Source organism: Nuphar pumila, chromosome 3, assembly GCF_984573655.1.
Source record: "Nuphar pumila chromosome 3, dmNupPumi1.hap1.1, whole genome shotgun sequence".
In the NCBI taxonomy this organism is placed as follows: Eukaryota; Viridiplantae; Streptophyta; class Magnoliopsida; order Nymphaeales; family Nymphaeaceae; genus Nuphar; species Nuphar pumila.
In genome coordinates, this window is record NC_143251.1 from 128,702,104 (window position 1) to 128,719,956 (window position 17,853).

The 17,853-nt window shown below is 40.3% G+C and overlaps 1 protein-coding gene and 1 non-coding gene across 2 annotated transcripts; both read right to left on the reverse strand.

Annotated features, from left to right (window-relative positions):
• Positions 1 to 1,075: 1,075 nt before the first annotated feature.
• On the reverse strand, positions 1,076 to 1,148 carry TRNAA-AGC (transfer RNA alanine (anticodon AGC)). The gene has a single exon. It is a non-coding gene; the product is annotated as a tRNA-Ala (tRNA).
• An 885-nt stretch (positions 1,149 to 2,033) lies between these two features.
• On the reverse strand, positions 2,034 to 8,336 carry LOC149843745 (uncharacterized). Its single transcript, XM_090001916.1, has 6 exons — positions 7,701 to 8,336; positions 6,371 to 6,631; positions 6,106 to 6,261; positions 5,244 to 5,584; positions 4,271 to 5,162; positions 2,034 to 3,018 (listed from the first exon to the last, which is right to left on the reverse strand). The coding sequence occupies exons 1-6, from the start codon at positions 7,879 to 7,881 to the stop codon at positions 2,477 to 2,479; spliced, it is 2,373 nt and encodes a 790-aa protein (XP_089858042.1). The 5' UTR covers positions 7,882 to 8,336; the 3' UTR covers positions 2,034 to 2,476.
• Positions 8,337 to 17,853: the final 9,517 nt, after the last annotated feature.

A 17,853-nucleotide genomic window follows, 5' to 3' on the forward strand; every position in this document is an offset into this window, starting at 1 on the left:
AATGAATGGAGGAGAAGGATTCATGTGGAAGACCCAGAATGATTTTCTTTGTTGGTTGTTGTTGTTTGTGAGAATCACCAATGCAGCACAGTGTTTGGAAACACTGTTTTGGCAAAACATGGATGATAAGAGAGGGTTTTGGCAGTGCAGGGATTGGACACCCACATGGAGAGGTGGGTCTTTTGTGGATTTCGTCTAAGCCTCCTCGATGCACTCAACCCCCTCCCCCCACCTAACATTGTCTTACCATTTCCCAGTTGGTGGTTGGCCAGAATATTTTTTTCCCACAATGTGGGGGCACAGCTGGCTATTTCTCGGCCACCATCAGCCGAGAAATGGCCCTATGAGGGCCTCTTTTTGTTTTTCTTTTTCATTTTATGGGTGGCCGGCCATTTACCAGCCACCCACTGGCTGGAAAATAGCCGGAATGGTGTTGCCCATGACACCATCCCGGCAGGTTGGGCCTGGCTGTGCCCCTCTTTTTCTTTTTGTTTGTACTCCAAACAAAAATGCTAAAACCCTTGGAAGAGAAAGGAGAGCTCCCAAAACAAGGTATGAAGTTGGTAACTCCAGGAAATTTCAATATAAGGTTTTGAAAAAACAGGGAACCGTACCAATGGGGAATCTGCTTGTCTGGTAGGAGCAGCTAGTGCAAGTCAACTTGTGTCGGGACGTTGCAGGTTCAAAACCCAATGGTATATTATAACTGGTAGGGGTCTGCCTCACCCCAGTTTGCCTTAAAAGAAAAAACACATGGGACCGTATTTGCATTCCAATGCATGGCTTCCAAACAAAGCCTAAAGGGATTACAGATTTAAAATGTTGCATTACTTGCCACTGACTCAGGCACAGACCTGCATCCAACGGCTATAGTTTGATCTAGACGTACACTTCAGTTTTTTTTAGGGGCGTATACTCAGTTAAGCCATGATCAGACGAGCTTAGACATGAGCTAAGGCAGTGTACCCAATCCAGGGAATGTTTGCAAATGAAGAAAGGCGTCAAAAAGTTAAAAAACGAAAAAGCCAAAATGCGAGAAAAATGCCACAATAATTAAACATCATACCACCCACACTGGAGATGCGGGGTATCGATCCCCGTACCTCTCGCATGCTAAGCGAGCGCTCTACCATCTGAGCTACATCCCCACCTGAACAATCGATGTAACATTTAAATTTATGTCTAAAGTTATGGCAAGCATTCACTCCCCAAAATTCAATGATTTATAGTCGGTTAATTGACCTTTTAACACACTTCCTAAATACGGTAGAATCAACATCCTTTCCCGTTGTTGGGAGATGCATAAAAACTTGCAGACTCATGTTTTTTCTTCCCTCGAACAACAAACACAGAAAGCGTTCATTCTGGTGGTTTTGCAACTATGAATTTTACATCTGCCATGTGGATGATTGACAGGCCTTTTCATGTGAACAGCATGGCTTATATCGGCGTAGAAACAATGTTTGACCTTCTTTCAGAAGATGGTGCTCTAGACAATTCAGTTTTAGTTTTGCTGTGAGAATCGTATATGGTTTCTCTCGATCCCATCTCAGCACTAAATTGTTTCCAATCCCAAATTATTTGTTTGTCTTCTTGAGGAACACCCGGAACACATCCCGGCTCATTCAGAAAAGTGGGACAAGTTGGGAACTTGCATTTTAAGGTCCTACAGAATAATTAGCCAATCTACCTTATTTCTCTACAAAAAAATGGGAACATCCATGCGCAATATCAACAAAGGTCTGAATTATTTGATTAGTGCTCCTTACATGACACTTTCTAATTATAATTTGCAGACTACAAGATGGACCAAATTTTCTGTCAGTATGTTCATTGATGCTGGTACTAACAAGGGCTCCGTTCTTGTGGTAGGAGCGGCTTGTGCAGGTCACCATGCGATGAGGGACATTGCAAGTTCAAAACCCACTGGTACACAGGTGGTTGAATAACTGGTAGGGGTCGGCCTAACCTCAGCTTGCCTTTTGAACAAATTCGGGTCTGCCTAGCTACTACTGGAAAAGAGGGAGAGCATATTTACAGAACAAACACAAACCACCCTAGAACACCAGACCATTTTCTTTCCCGTATGGTACAACTGGAACAAAGGCTAACCTTTCATCCTGAAACAGCCATGCCCAACTCAATTGAGCAAACTAAGATCAACCAACTACAATCATTTTCCCATTCCTTTTTAAACAAACCCACCAAGTGCCCAACCCAATACACCATGCTATAATGCAGCAATCCTGAGCCTGACAAAGAATTGTACAAGGCCGATGTTCCTTCTCTTATTGGTCCTCTATGTCCTTCCTCTCTTCCCAAACCATCCATCCAGCTGAGATCCTTCAGTGATAAAAAAAAATTCCCAGCTGCATGTTCCCCTTGATGTCCAGGATTTCCATCATACTTCACAAATTTACAGCAATTGCTCAGTGAGAATGAACACCCAACAATATATGAAGATACAGCAACACTGTCACTCCTTCCTGCTCCTTACTCTACAAGGCTCCCTGCTCAAGTTACCAGCAGGGGGCGATTCTGCAGCTTTTCTCACTTTATGCTGGCTATTGGACTTATCGGCAGCCGGTGGCATCACTGCTGGCTGTCCAACAGATTCCAGGTTTGTCTGTCTCGGATTCTCCAGTGAATTCCTCTCCAGTTTACCAGGATATATACTAGAACTGGGGACCGACCATTTCACAGGTCCTCTGTAAGCACTGTTAACATGGGCAACATTGCTTCTCTTTTCAGCTACAAAGGCTTTGGGTTTCAATGATGATGCTTTTCCTGGATTTTTTATCAGCTCAACTTTTTTCACTGACCTAACTGTTGCAGAGCAAACTTCCTTCTTACCCACCAAAGATGAACTGGTTCTTGGAGCTTTCATGACCTTCTGAGATGGCCTCTGCGGCCATCTGATTGTCCCATATTTCCCATTTTTCTTCATCATCGCCTCTTCACAGCTTGCAATCTCACATAGAATTTGAGCGGCAGCCAGTAATCTTGGAGAATGCCCAACTGTCATGTTAAACAAAAGAGTTATTTGATGCAACAGCGAATGGTAAACCTTGTAAATCTACAAGCAGTAGCGGTAACAGAACCACAAAAGGGGGGGAAAAGTTCTATTGACATTAAAAATGTATAGTAAGACTTCTCCCTCAAGAGAGAGAGAGAGAGAGAGAGAAGTTTGCAACTTGAAAAACATGAAGACAAGGTACGTCCAAGGCTACTTCAAGTCTCTGAAAGGTGTCATAAAAAAAAAAGTTTCTGAAAGGTGCCACCTAAGCACTTCATCTATGGAACTCATTATTCACTCTATAAGGAGCTCTGTGGCCCATAAGCACGTCATTTTAGAGAGAAAATCAGTCCAACATACGGAGCATTCAGAGGCTCCTATCTCTCTCATTCATTGCAGGATTGAATACCTAAACCATATTCTGCAACAACAGATTTTCAAAAATAGTGGATGCATCATATTGTGTTGGACAGAACTAATGGTTGTGCTGTGACATGGCATGCATCATAACAGGTGTCTCACCGCCTACACTACTTTGTCATTGCATAGGATGACCAGTAATACCTTCTTGAAAAGATGTGAAAATCTATCATATTTTCAGTAAAGCAGTAGTGTCTCCTAAACTACTTGAATACTTATCACTTTGGGGAAGTCTTTATTCCATTAAGATTGAAAAGATACATCAATCTTCCGAACTTTCCCTTATATTCTTGTAGATTTTCCCACTCAACTTCCTATTCCAGAAATTTTGATTCATTGAATATTTTATTTTCTTGTTAGCTTTTACAAATTACCAGATTTCTCTGGTGGTTCACCCGGTATCTTTACATTCACATCCATAGAAGGGAGAAATTAGTTGGTTGCACTATCTAAACCAATGAGCGTTCAAGTCCCATCAGACCTATCCCAGAGATTTGCTATCAAGAGAAGAAAGAATGGACAACTTCTGCCGAGAAGCATTGCAATGGGATATCAGTTAGCAGTTTCAAAATCTATGAAATGGAGAGTCCAGAGAGCATAAATCAATAAGACCTTGACAAAGCAAAAGATACTGCAGCAGAGCTTATCATAAATTTTAATCTACTAGCAATGGATGACCCAGAAAATTTTCACACAAAAGACAAAACACATGGCTACACCTTGAATACACTAAAAAATGCACACAAAGAAATGCTACCATGAGCTAAATCAAGGGATTACTCAATGAGTTAAGCCAAGCACAAAAATACACTACCACAATAAGGTGATTGTTACCTAGCATGCTGCTTATTTCGGAGTTATCTGCAGGAGCTAAGTACTTCACTTGCAGACTATATCTGCTTGCTGTGCAATTAGATAGTGGGCTGCAATGGTCAACAGCATGCTCCTTTGTGATTGCATTGGACTTTTCAGTCTCAAGGTTGTTATCCAAATTCCTAAGAACAGGTAAGATCCTTTTCGGATGATGCAGACATAATTCTTCATTTGGCTCGTGTTTGCTATGATCTTCAACATCCTTATCTTTGCCATATAAATGTTCATCAGAGTGTAGTTCAGTAGATAGGGTAAATAGAGAACCAAGGTATTTCCCTGGCACATCAACTTCTGATACATTGAAAGAGCTTGCAACAAGTGATTTCTTCAAGCCAGAACTCTGAGGGAACTGGGAGACTGAAGAGCATGTAACAGCACACAGTGATGCATGGCCAGACAAGGAGTATGGAACTGGAGATGCAACAATTTCATTTTCTTGATGCCTATCAATCTCTGGATTTCTTAAGAGCATTGCATTGCCATCATCTGTTTTGGTGTCCTGCTTTAAAGGATGGCCATGTGTGTTTCCAGCGTGGCCACCGCAGGAATCAATTCTGACCCATTTATGGAAAGACATAATCTTATTTGCAGACAATTTACCATAATCAAAGTTTATTTTAGATGATCCAACACTCGACAATGACCAAGGAAAAGGTCGCAGGCAGGCATGCTGATATGATAGCAAGGCAGAATGATCAGAAGATTTATTTGAGGGCACCGATGTAGTTGCTTGTGATAAAAGGGTGCCCAAACTCCAGGCCTGTGGAAGAGCTAAGCGTTCTAGAATGTCCTTGGGATGGTAAAGTGGAACCTCAGCGGTGAAATTTTTGGCTTCGGAATGATCATAAGTATTCTGCCATTATCATAAAAATGAAAGATGATTAAGGAGAAATAAAAATTTCATTCCATTCAGCTTTGGGAAAGGGATGAATACCTTTCTTGATGTTGACAAATCTTCCATGCTTTCAAATTTATTATCAGTGCAAATTCTGTTTGAAACAGAAATATCCTCCCTCAGATGGCAAAAATGAGCTTGTTTTTCAGCACTACTTTCTTTATCATCAGCAAATGCAGGAAGTACCCGAGAAGAAACAGGAAGGACATCACAAGCTTTTCTAACTGCGATCATAACATTGTCATTACCATTGCTGTCTCTTTTCCCTTTACCTTGATTGGCACAAGAACTTCTAATGCTGCCATCAAGCAGATCATTTATGGAGAGATCTTCCATGTACCTTGCAACATCACGATACTCTGACTTGAGGCCATAATTTCCTGATACAAGTTCAGAAATACGTAGTTTACAACAAATATAAACAGACAAATAGGAAACAGAAAACAAAAACACTAGAACTTAAAAAGAGAGTAAAGCATGTGCCTAACAGTTACTTAACAAGAATTGCTTAAATTAAACTACAAGACACAATGGAAATTTATTAGCCATCAACATTGTAAATTGTTGTTATTTAAATTGCACCAATTAATGTTTTGAGGAACAATAGTATCATTTTCTATGGTATGTAATAAACAAACGCTTTGCTTGCTTCTCTAACAATGGTTATGAAACTATGAAATACCAGTTACCATAGGAATACATAATATAAGACAAAAAAGCAAACGCTTCTATAACAAAAGTTTAATATTCACAATTTTCAATGAGACACTGAAATTCTTTGGGTGAAAAAGTGAACTAAAAGAAAAGGAATATAGGACATGAACTGTTTGCTATAATTACAAATGTACTTCACAGTAAGCATAGATTACATTGGACGAATTCACGATGTAAGGTTACATACCAAGAATGTTCTTTCCGGCCATTGTTGCACTAGGAATGGCCAAACCTGCCTTTGAAGTCCAAGCATCATTTCTCATCCTTGTAACAGTTCTAGTACATCTCTTATCACCTCTTTTACCATATATTCCATTCTTCAACTTGTGCACTCGAGATTTTGCTGCACATAAGAAAAAGAATGTTCATAATGTTGAGCGAAGGGGACATCTACATGAGCAGGAAGTTATTGGAAAAAATATGGCAAGTCTTTTTGGATATTCAATTGTTACCATCTACCCCAGCTGGACTTGAACCTTCTATTTGGCCTTTCCTGAGTCGCTTAGCAGTGGAGCTACTACCTACAGGCCTTTTCCCTGCTTTCCTTTGAATCTTTCCGCCGAATACCTCAGCCGTGCTGGAAGGAGAATTATCTGCCTCTACACATAGAGGTTGTTCAGCATAATCTCTACATCCAGGCAGATAAGTGCCGGGATTCTTCTCATATTTGGAAATGAAATCTGACTCTGAGTAATTTGAAGGAATTGTTATCTCTGTCACAATACCATAGACAAATTTCAATAAGAGTTTGAAGCAATCAGAATGTTAGGCAAACCTAAATAGACCAACAATATTTAAATTGGTACAGAAAAGAACATTTGCAAAGACAAGGAAAGAAAAGGAAGACAGGATTGAGCATATTGTTGTATTTGAAAAGTGAGCCTCCTCATCGTTGTTGGCATTCAAATGCAACCATGTGCTATAAAAGGTGCATCCCCTTCATTAAACCACAAAATACCATCATGTTGTGTTGTATCGCAGCATCCCATGGATGAATTGACCTTTAGTTCACATTTGCGGTCAACACAGCTACTTGTCAGAAGATTACAAAACAAAACAAATGACATCAACATGATCAGAAACCAGAGACAATGTTTCCAAATTCATTTCTAATTTTATGTACACATAGAAACTTGTCTGGGAACTTAGAATACTCAACGCTGACCCGAGTTGTGAGGCTGGGAAAGATAGTTCGGGCACTTGGACTGGGGTCAGTGCCAAGACACGAAAAAGTTGGAGTTAAGCCGATAGCCATTCAGAAGCTAACCAATTCCATGTATCGGTTTGGGTCGGCAATGAAATACATATGATTCACTGCACATGCTGGGCAACTATGAACATGATTGTGGCTCATGGTCTTAGAGTCAAATACACACTACACATTCGGATGAACTATCCACATGAACTGCGTTCTCAAAATAGAAAACACCCACTTGGACCAGATTTTCCAACAGTGGGTAATCATTGAAATACCATCAAATTCCAATCAACGCAATACAACCACCAGTACATCCTCATCATGAATTCCCCAAATTTCTCACGTCTTGCAAATTCTATGGACATTGATCGGATTAACATGGCTAAACACCAAATACAAGTCTTCAGCACATGGAACAAATCAAAATTTTGGGAACCAACTACAATTTTACCAGGTACCCATTACCATTTCCACCATACCCAACTGAAAGAAATGAAGAAGTGGCAAAACAAACAATCTGATGATCCTGGAACAAAAACAACCGCAAAAGCCTACCATTGCAAAAGCAACCCACAAAAGCTTACCTCCACCAGAAGAGCTACGCGCCCCGGCAACAGAAACCCCGCCAAAGAACGACAAACCCGGAACGATCGGAACCCCAATTCCGTCCTCCTCGATGACCACCACGCTCCGAGCGAACCCCTCCGCGGCCAGAAGCTTCGACACCACGACGTTCGCCGGCAACGGCAACTCCACGGCGTCCATTCTCACCGAACCCAACAAACGGATCAAACGAATTCCGACGCCCAATCCACACCGGAAACGTTGCCGGCAAACCAAACGATCAGCGAATTCCGGTACTCCTGCCGAGCCAGGGCACCGGAACCATTACGGAATCTGCCGAACTCGAAGAAATCGAAGCACGATCCCTCTAACACACAACACAATAGCATCATACTCTAGAGTCGGCCGGGAAAAAGGCACGGAGTTCTTCCCTTTTCTGGCAAACTGTACTGGTTCCCGGCCGTGGGAAGCGGGGAAACGGGCAGCGGGGATTAGGTGGGCTTGGTGTGGGTGCCCTCGATCGGACGGTGGGAGCGCGTCGCGAGGGAGATGAGTTGCGGGGGAGAGCTATACGTTACTTAGATTTCTCTCTCTCTCTCTCTCTCTCCTTTGTGGAATCGCGTTTCCCTCTACACTCGTGTCTGTGTGAGAGAGAGCGCGTGATCATCAATAGTAAGAGGGATATGGATTATAGACGGTTAGATACAAGACAATTTGAATATTCTAATAGTATCTTCAACTATGGTAATAGGCCTCAAGATTGTGCCCTCACTAAGGGCACGTTTGGTTGTGTTTTTCAAAAGTGAAATTATTGGTCAAAAGCTATTCATTTGAGATGTGAGAGTTTTTCACCGACCTCTCTGATTTTCTTCCTCTCGTTCCTCTTTCCCTCTCTACTCGACTGCTGGTCGCCGGAGGCCCATCCCCCCACGAACTCCTTTCCTTCCTCCTCCTCAGCCGGTGGACTCGGGTGGAGGCGTGGGCTGCATAAAACCTTATTTTAGCAGGTGGTTTGGTCATTTTGTAGAGAAAATTCGGAAATTTAGTGGATTTCTGCAAAAAAGGCTCAAGGATTCTTTTCGTATTAATTTTGGACAAAAATCAAGAGTAGGTTCTTTCCCTCCAATCCCTTTGTAGGCTAGGTTTCCTGGGTGTTTAAAGATGGATTTGGTTACAGCATGTTGTTAATAAACCAGTTTTAAAAATTGATGTTCATATTCAATGTGTTTTCTACCGAAATTATGTACCCAAATTCATTATGAATTTCTACAAAAAATTATACTCATGATCCTTGTGTTTTCTGCAGAAATTGTTACATATGTTAAATGTGTTTTCTGCAGAAAGTATTTACCTATGTTCATACTGATTTGCTGCAGAAATTGATGTTCATATTCAATGTGTTTTCTGCAGAAATCATTTACCCATATTCATTATGAATTTCTGTAAGAAATTATGCTCACGATCCTTGTGTTTTCTGCAGAAATTGTTACATATGTTAAATGTGTTTTCTGCAGAAATTGATGTTCATATTCAATGTGTTTTCTGCAGAAATTATTTACCCATATTCATTATGAATTTCTGTAAGAAATTATGCTCACGATCCTTGTGTTTTCTGCAGAAATTGTAATATACATGTTGCCGCTGAGTTTTCTGTTGAGAAAACCTTTGTTAACTTCTATTTCTGTTGAGAATGTATATATATATATATATATATATATATATATATATATATATATATATATAATTTTACATGTTGATGAGAGATAATAACATTGGTGGCCCTGAGGTTGCTGACCTCTTGGTCTCATATTCAACTCCTATCGGATGAGAATGTGCCTTTAATTACTAGGCTCTGAAAGGGCTTGGTTGTTGGTGACCCTAACTGGGCCGGGTTTACCTTGCAGGGAGGTGGGCTCATTAAGTGACCATGTTTGTTCGTCATAAAAAAAAAAATGAGGGCCCCACTTATCTAGTCTAGTTATCAATTTCACCAAGTTTTGGGACTTGGGATGTCACGACTTCAATACCCGTGAATACTTAACTTTGTATAACTGAGTTAATAGATTATTAAGATACACACGAATAAGCCCCAAAGGGGTTGGTTTAGCGGGGATGGGCCTTGCCTATCATAAGGTAGTCAAGGTTCAATTCTTGCGGGCATCACCTCCATGCACAAGCCAACACCCAATATAGGCCTTAGGAGCAAGGGTCCTAACCATGGAGTTTTCTTCTCCGAGGAGGTCTATATATGATCTACCTATTACCAGGCTTTGAGTTTTTAAGTAGGGATGTTTGTAGACTGGGGCGGGCTAAAAGGTCTCCACTTCCACCCCATCTCAAAATCCTGCCCTTCAACCCTACACGGGTTTTGATTTTAACCTCCATCCCCGCTCTAAACAGGGCAAGGCTGGGCGGAGCCCCATTTTCCCTCGTTCCACTGCCATCCCTAAAGAAAGATAAGGGACAGGGCCGGACAAAGATTGGAGACGGGGATGGGGCGGGGCGGGGCGGAGAAAATTGTAAGTCCATCCCTGCACGTGTTTTGGTTTTAACCTCAATCCCCGCCTTGATCCCCGTTTCATGTCCTCCAACCTCGGTCCAAACAGAGTGAGGTGGAGAGTGGCCCCGTTTTCCCCCGGTCCACTGCCATCCCTATTTCTCCGCGTAACTAAATTAAAAAAAGAAAAAAAAAAAGACATACAGGAATGGATCATTGTTGGACCACCAATCCTCTTCATCCAGTACCATGGACGGCTCAAGAGATACTAGGTTGGTCCAAATTGTCACTAATCTCGGTACAGACCCACGGTTCTACACGTTTTAAAAGATAATTAACTAGCAAATCATTTGCTGGATTTGGTAGGTGGATCAAAGGTCACACCGCATCACACAGAGTCACACTCAAACTTTGAAAATATTGGCCAAGACTTTATGTGGCGTTTGCTCTGACTGAACAGCCTGGTCAATCAGCTACGTCTTGGTGACTCAAAAATCTATTACCTGGAGTTATTCACAAAATAGTATTGACAGGGAGCACCCGGTAAATCTACTGCTTAATATAGACCGTTGGATCTTGTTTGAACTTCAAACCCGTAATTGTGCTAAGTTTGATATAAAAATTGATGAGGGTTGTCGTGCTTTTGCATTTATCATGGTCATAGTTAGCAAAACTGCCTTTAAAGCATGTTCCTTTCAATAGAACTATAAAAGTGAAAAAAAAAACATTTGAAACTTCGTCTTTTCCAAAAAATGGACTAAAAAATGCGTTCTTTTGAAAGAAACGCTTAGAACACTAAAACTTATAGTTAAGTAAAATACTTTTCAAAAGAAACTCAATTATGGATCCAATTTAAGTGGATCTTGGATTCAGATCACAATGACTCTTGAATCTGAATTTCATTGTTCCTATATCCTAACTTTTTTCTAATAAAAAAATTATATATATTTTGAAGTTTTGACAATGAAGGTTATGAATGCTTTGAACCTCACCGAGGACATGGCATTGGATAAAAATGATTGGAGGAGAAGGATTCATGTGGAAGACCCAGAATGATTTTCTTTGTTGGTTCATATCACTGACCCCAATTGTTTTGGGATGAAGGCGTAGTTGTTGTTGTTGTTGTTGACAATGAAGGTTATTATTATAATGATTTAAACCGAGGTAATAGATATTAGATAATAATAAAGGTAAGCCGTTTTGGTAATTTTAAGGAAAAAATTAAGCTCACATTAGGAAATTCTGAAATACGATGCCCATTTTTGAAATGAGTAATACTTCGGGAGTACCTACTCCTACGTACTAGAAATCATGGTTGTAGGTTGTATTTCTCAATTAAACCTTATGGATGTACTCAACATAGTTTATTTGATAGGAATTGTGCTCTGGATCATATTTTTTGGACATAAAAATAGTATTTTTTAAGTCATGAAATTTTACATTATGAGCCGCTGATTTTTTAAGGTCTTAAAAAATATACATGTATGCCATAATCCAAAACTTGTTTTCTACTAAATAGTGCTTATAAATCATATCTATAGGGTCTGATAAAAAAAAGTTCAAAACTTTTGAAAATCTAAAGCTTCTATTAGGTGGGAGTAGGTACTCCCGGAGCACCTTATCATAAGGGCAAAAAGTTGTGTCCTAAATGAAATGTTCCCTCTCTATTACTATGATATGTGACATTTCTTTTGGGTCAAATGAGACACTTGGACTAGCCAAATTGCACTAACTCAATTGAGTTTGAGATATCTAGAGCATGAACCCTAAAATAGTATCTCCAATTGCATTTATATCATAATCAATTGACCTACAATTAAACCTTTTACAGTCTCTTGAATTTGGGTTTAGATCAATATTTTCTATTCAATCTATGTTTAGATCCGGTCAAGTTTGATGTGTATATTTGTTTACATGTGAAACCATTGCACGCATATATATATATATATATATATATATATATATTAGAGAGACCTGAACCTTATAAAAAGTTTACAAAATAGTAAGTATGGCAGGCAGAGCCAGCGCCGCTAAGTCTCTGTTCCTGGGTGCGGTTTCATAGTATAAATATCAAAAAAAAAATCTTACATGTATGATCTAATACCAGGTCAGCCTCACGTATGCAAAGCATCAACCAACAAAAAATCTGCACGGTACCAATGGGGGGCACCGCGTGGTTGGTAGGAGCTGTCAGTGCAGGTCTCTTAGTGGTGGGACGTTGCAGGTTCAGACCCCAATGGTACGTTCGATATTAAGTGGTGGGGGGTTTGCCTAACCCCAGCTTTCCTTCAGAAAAAAAAAATGCAAGTGGTATTATTAAAATCAAAAGGGTTGCTAAAAATAAAAGCATGAGACACTTTTCTCATATCTTTCGATTACTTTGCTTTGATTCAGAATACATCAAGTTTATCTGTTGCATTTGTTCTATTGGGACCAAAGTTTATGTATGTGATGTGACCTTTAAAAGGATAAATTTCTACATCCATGATAAAAGAGAAGAATAAGAACATTGAAAAAGATACAGAAAGTAAAGTTCTTACTCTTTTTTTGAGTGAAGGAAAAACCATCATCATTGACCGCGCATTAGGAGGTCTAGGAATGACAGTGGACCGGGGCAGGGGCCTGGGACAAGGTCTCCACCCCCGCCCCATCTCAAAATCCTGCCCTCCATCACTGCCTCCATTTACGTTTCATGTCCTCCATTCTCGGTCCAAAGGAGGCAAAGTGGGGTGGGGCCCCATTTCTTCTCGATCCATTGTCATCCCTAAAGACGGATTGGGGAAGGGGCGGGGCAAGGCATGGATCGGGATGGGGGAAAGCGTAAGTCCATCCCCGGGTTTTGATTTTAACCTTTATCTCCGCCTCCATCCCCGGTCCAAACGGTGCAAGGCGGCGGTCCACTGCCATCCCTAAGGAGGTCTTTGGTTGGTAAAACCCTTGAGGTCCCATAGCCATTGGATAGTACACCCAGCTTCCAGCTTGTGACAAAGAACACCCTAGTGGGTTTCAAACTTGTGACGTTCATTAATCACCAACTTTGTCAAATTTGCTTTTCCAGACCTAGACAGCATCTATTTACTGTATTAATCTACTAGATATGTACCATGCTTCCCACGAGAATACACTTTCCTTCTGCTAATTATTCTAACATCAAACAACCAAGTAGAAGTGAAAATACTTGCCTAGTCAAGCAAATTTCAGGTAAATCTATATTTTGATGTAGTTTATAGAATATACAGATTCTGACTATAAATTTCAATTTTCAATGAACAATGAGATATGATTTGATCAAATTCATAGTTAGCAAAACTCTATTTAGGCAGACCCCACCAGTTATAATTCATTGGTACCACTGGGGTTTTGAACCTGCAACGTCCCAACACAGAGAGACTTGCACTGATAGCTCCTAACAACCACGCGAAGCCCCCGTTGGTAACGGTCCATCAAAGTTAAATGCGGGTCGACGACCCGATTGATCTAGATTATTTCTAAATCCACATGTATGATCAAAATGATTGATTATAATTATATTAACCACATTATGTAGCAAGTAATGGATAAAGTCTACTTTTCCAAACTATCAAAATTAAAGAGCAGTCAAATAACTTTATCTGGCTTTTTTTGTATGATGAGGAACCCTTGCCGAAGCGAGGAAAACCCTGGGTGGGGTCTCTTGTTCAAATCCCACTAGGGTTATATCCTTGCTACTTGATTATAAGGGTAGAAAAGGAAAACTTATTCGGGAAAGATATAAGGCTCTGGTTGGAAAGTGACCATCGAAGGTGACCGGGGTGGTAAGTGTTGAATCCTTGCTACCAAATTTGTTTGGAAGAGAGGAAAAAGAGGAAAATTGGCAACTCACATTACCTTTGTCAGTTTTAATTTCTCATTTCAACTATTACCAGGATGAGGTGGTAATTACCAAATGCTACACCGGTTACACTCACGATGTTTTAGGCCGGTGACCTTCTCAATTCATTCATTAGGGTAAAAGCTGTATCCCAAACAATATAACTATAGAAATGAGGAATATTGAGATTTGATTGAGTCAAAACAACTTGGGTTGTGAAATTCCAATTAAATTGTAGGTGCAATAGACAATAACAAATATAAGTCATATATATAGAAAGAGAGTAGTGGGTCAGTGATAAATTAAATATGCTAAATGAGTTTTTCTGCTCTTTCGGTGTTTTTTTTTTCAGATCTGACCCTATAAATGTGTTGGGCATGGTAGATCACCTGGATCATGTGTTTTCGATCAAAAAATTGATATTTGGAGCCTACAAAATTAACAAAGATTTTGAACCGATGATTTTTTTGAACATTATAAAAACCCACCTATGTGTCAGAATTGAACACTTCAAGAGTAAAATCAAGAAAATAGATCACATCTGTATAAATCCATGACCATTATGAAATCCACTCTTTCAACCCCAAGAAGTAGTTTGCAAACAATGCCTAAGTCCAGAGAATACAACAACAACAACAACAACTACGCCTTCATCCCAAAACCATTGGGGTCAGCGATATGAACCAAAAAAGAAATTCATTTGGGGTCTTCCACATGAATCCTTTTCCTCCAATCATTTCTATCCAATGCCATGTCCTCGGTGAGGTTCAAAACATTCATATCTTTTCCTATCATCTCCATCCAAGTCTTCCTAGGCCTACCCCGACCTCTTTTAACTAATATATTTTCCCATTTCTCCAACCTTCTAACTGGAGCATCATTAGGCCTTCGCCGAATATGTCCAAACCACCGTAAACGATTCTCTCGCATCTTATTTTCAATGGGTGCAACACCTACCTTCTTACGTATCTCCTCGTTCCGAATCTTATCTTTTATTGTATTTCCACACATTCATCTAAGCATCCGCATCTCAGCTACACTCATTTTTTGAATATGATGTCTCTTGGCAGCCCAACATTCCGAACCATATAGTAAAGCGGGTCTAATAGTCGTCCTATAAAACTTTCCCTTCAACCGCAATGGCATTCTACGATCGCACAGCACTCCAGTTGCACTTTTCCATTTCATCCACCCAACCTTTATCCTATGATTTACATCCCCATCAATTTCTCCATACTTTTGAATGATGGATCCCAAATATTTGAAATAATCATTCACCGGTATTTCTTGCTCATCGAGCTTCACTACACTCCCATCACTACTTCGTTGCTTACTAAACCGACATTCCATATATTCCGTCTTACTCTTACTCAACTTAAAACCTCTAGCTTCCAATGTTTGTCTCCATAATTCTAACTTAGCATTAACCCCAGCTCTAGACTCATCAATCAAAACAATATCATCAGCAAACAACATACACCACGGTACATTTTCTTGAATTGATCTCGTAAGCTCATCCATCACTATCGCAAATAGGAAAGGTCTTAAAGCAGATCCTTGATGTAACCCAACCGTTATCGGAAAATTGGTTGTCACCCCTCCACAAGTGCGGACATTGGTTACTACTCCTTCATACATATCTTTAATTATACTAATGTACTTGAGAGAAACACCTTTCTTCATCATTGTCCACCAAAGAACGTCCCTAGGTACTCTATCGTATGCCTTTTCTAAATCAATAAAAACCATATGCAAATCTTTGTTCCTCTCTCTATATCTTTCAATAAGTTGTCTAAGAAGATGTATAGCTTCCATAGTTGATCTTCCAGGCATAAAACCAAACTGATTCTCCGATATCATGACAACCTTCCTCAACCTAGACTCAATCACCCTCTCCCAAAGTTTCATAGTATGACTCATGGTGCCTATAAAAAGTGTCATTTATTTGAGATAAAGTGGATAATTCTTGAGATTGTTGAACATTTTGGATCGGGTCCAACCCTAATTGACCTAGTTTGACACAAGGCACTAATGAAGGCGTTAGTGGGGAGGGGGTATTCAGTTCACATACATGAATGCCATGTATGCACCCCCCCCCCCCCCCCTTGCTTGATGAGTGCAACCAAGGGTGTCCTCTTTCTTTCATTTGGGTGCAAGGTCTTGCTTACCATCAACTTGTTGACTTGGGCTCATCGTGGGCATCGATAGGTAAGTTGAGGAGAACGCCATGCACTTGCGCCAACACTCTTTTCATTCATGGCGGCTACTGGTATGTATTTTTTTCTTTTTACATTCTGATTTTATTTTAGAACACCCACAAATTGCATTGGGATAAAGAATGCATATCATAGCTTACAGGGCAACCCAACATGTAAGTAAAATCTAATTTAAGCTACTATTGTCTTAGCAAGTCAACCAAAAACTACCACCGGGGGGCTTCGCTTGTCTGATAGGAGCATTTAGTGCACATGACCTTGTGTTGGGACATTGCAAGTTCGAATCCCAATTATGCCTAACCCCAGCTTTCTCAGTCCATAAAAAAGACAACCAAAAGCTCTACCTTCGACTTGATTATAAGAAAAGGAAAAAAAAAGGGAACACTCTATGCTCCTTACTCAAGCTTATGGTGGGTTCATGGGAGGACTTGGTTGGATATAGGAATGTCAATGAATCAGATTTTATCCGATATCCCTGAATTTGATTCCATTAATTGCATTTGGTAAGACAAAACCACATCAAATTATAATCTTATGCTGATACGGTTTTGATATTCTGACACAGAGTCAAACAAATATCTAAATTTGATGAATATCAGAATCCACTTACATATAAAAAAACGGATCTGGTATGAGCTTTTCACCATCTGACACTGAATTGGAATTGGAACCCATTTAGCCAATGCCCAATTAGTTGAATATGGTATTGGCCAGTGGCCACATCAGATCCAAATCTGAATTGTTTACATCGTTAGTAGAACATAGCCATTACAGAGTTCATCCTAATTGCACCAAAAGTTTGATTAAGTGTTCGACGGGCATAAGCTAAAACCAAATCTGGATCTAACTACCTTGAAATCCAGCATTTACATGATTTGGATTCTGACCTTGGTGGGACTCAAACTCTGATTCAGGTGCAAAACTTAATACCAAGCCCATATCTGATTACTAACACATAGGATCTATTTTTGGCTAACGAAATTGACTAAATAAATTTGGATTTGGTTGGATATCCAACCTGAATCCCAGTGCATTTGAGGGCCTTGGTTCTCAAATCCAAGGATGATTTGAAAAGTATAAAGTGTGGTAAGCACAGCACCTTATACTTTTTTTCAAAGCTGGGGTTAGGCAGACTCCTACCAGTTATACAACTATACCACTGGGATTCGAACTTGCAAAGTCCCAACACAAGGTGAGGTGAACTAACTGCTCCTGCCAGACAAGCGGAGCCCCCCTTGGTGATTATACTTATATATGCGATAAAAGAGGATCAGGTCCAGATCAGCTAAATATATAGGAAAGTCAGATATGGATCAGGTTGGAACAAAAATCATAAGACGGGAAACAAATATCTGAGGAAAAACTTAGAAAAAGAAGAAGAAAATAATACGAAATAAAGGTAGGGCAGGGCGAGATATTCTCTCTCTCTCTCTGCGTTCGCGAGATTCCTCCGTCGCGATCGCCTCGCGATAAAGGAGCCACCGGAATATTCGGTTCCTGTTACCCCCACCCAACGGCTACCTCGCCGTCTCCGTGGCATTCTCCGTTCGTCCGTCCGCCGAAGCGATGCGCGATTCTCGCCGCCGGCCTCGATTACCCTCGCCGGACTC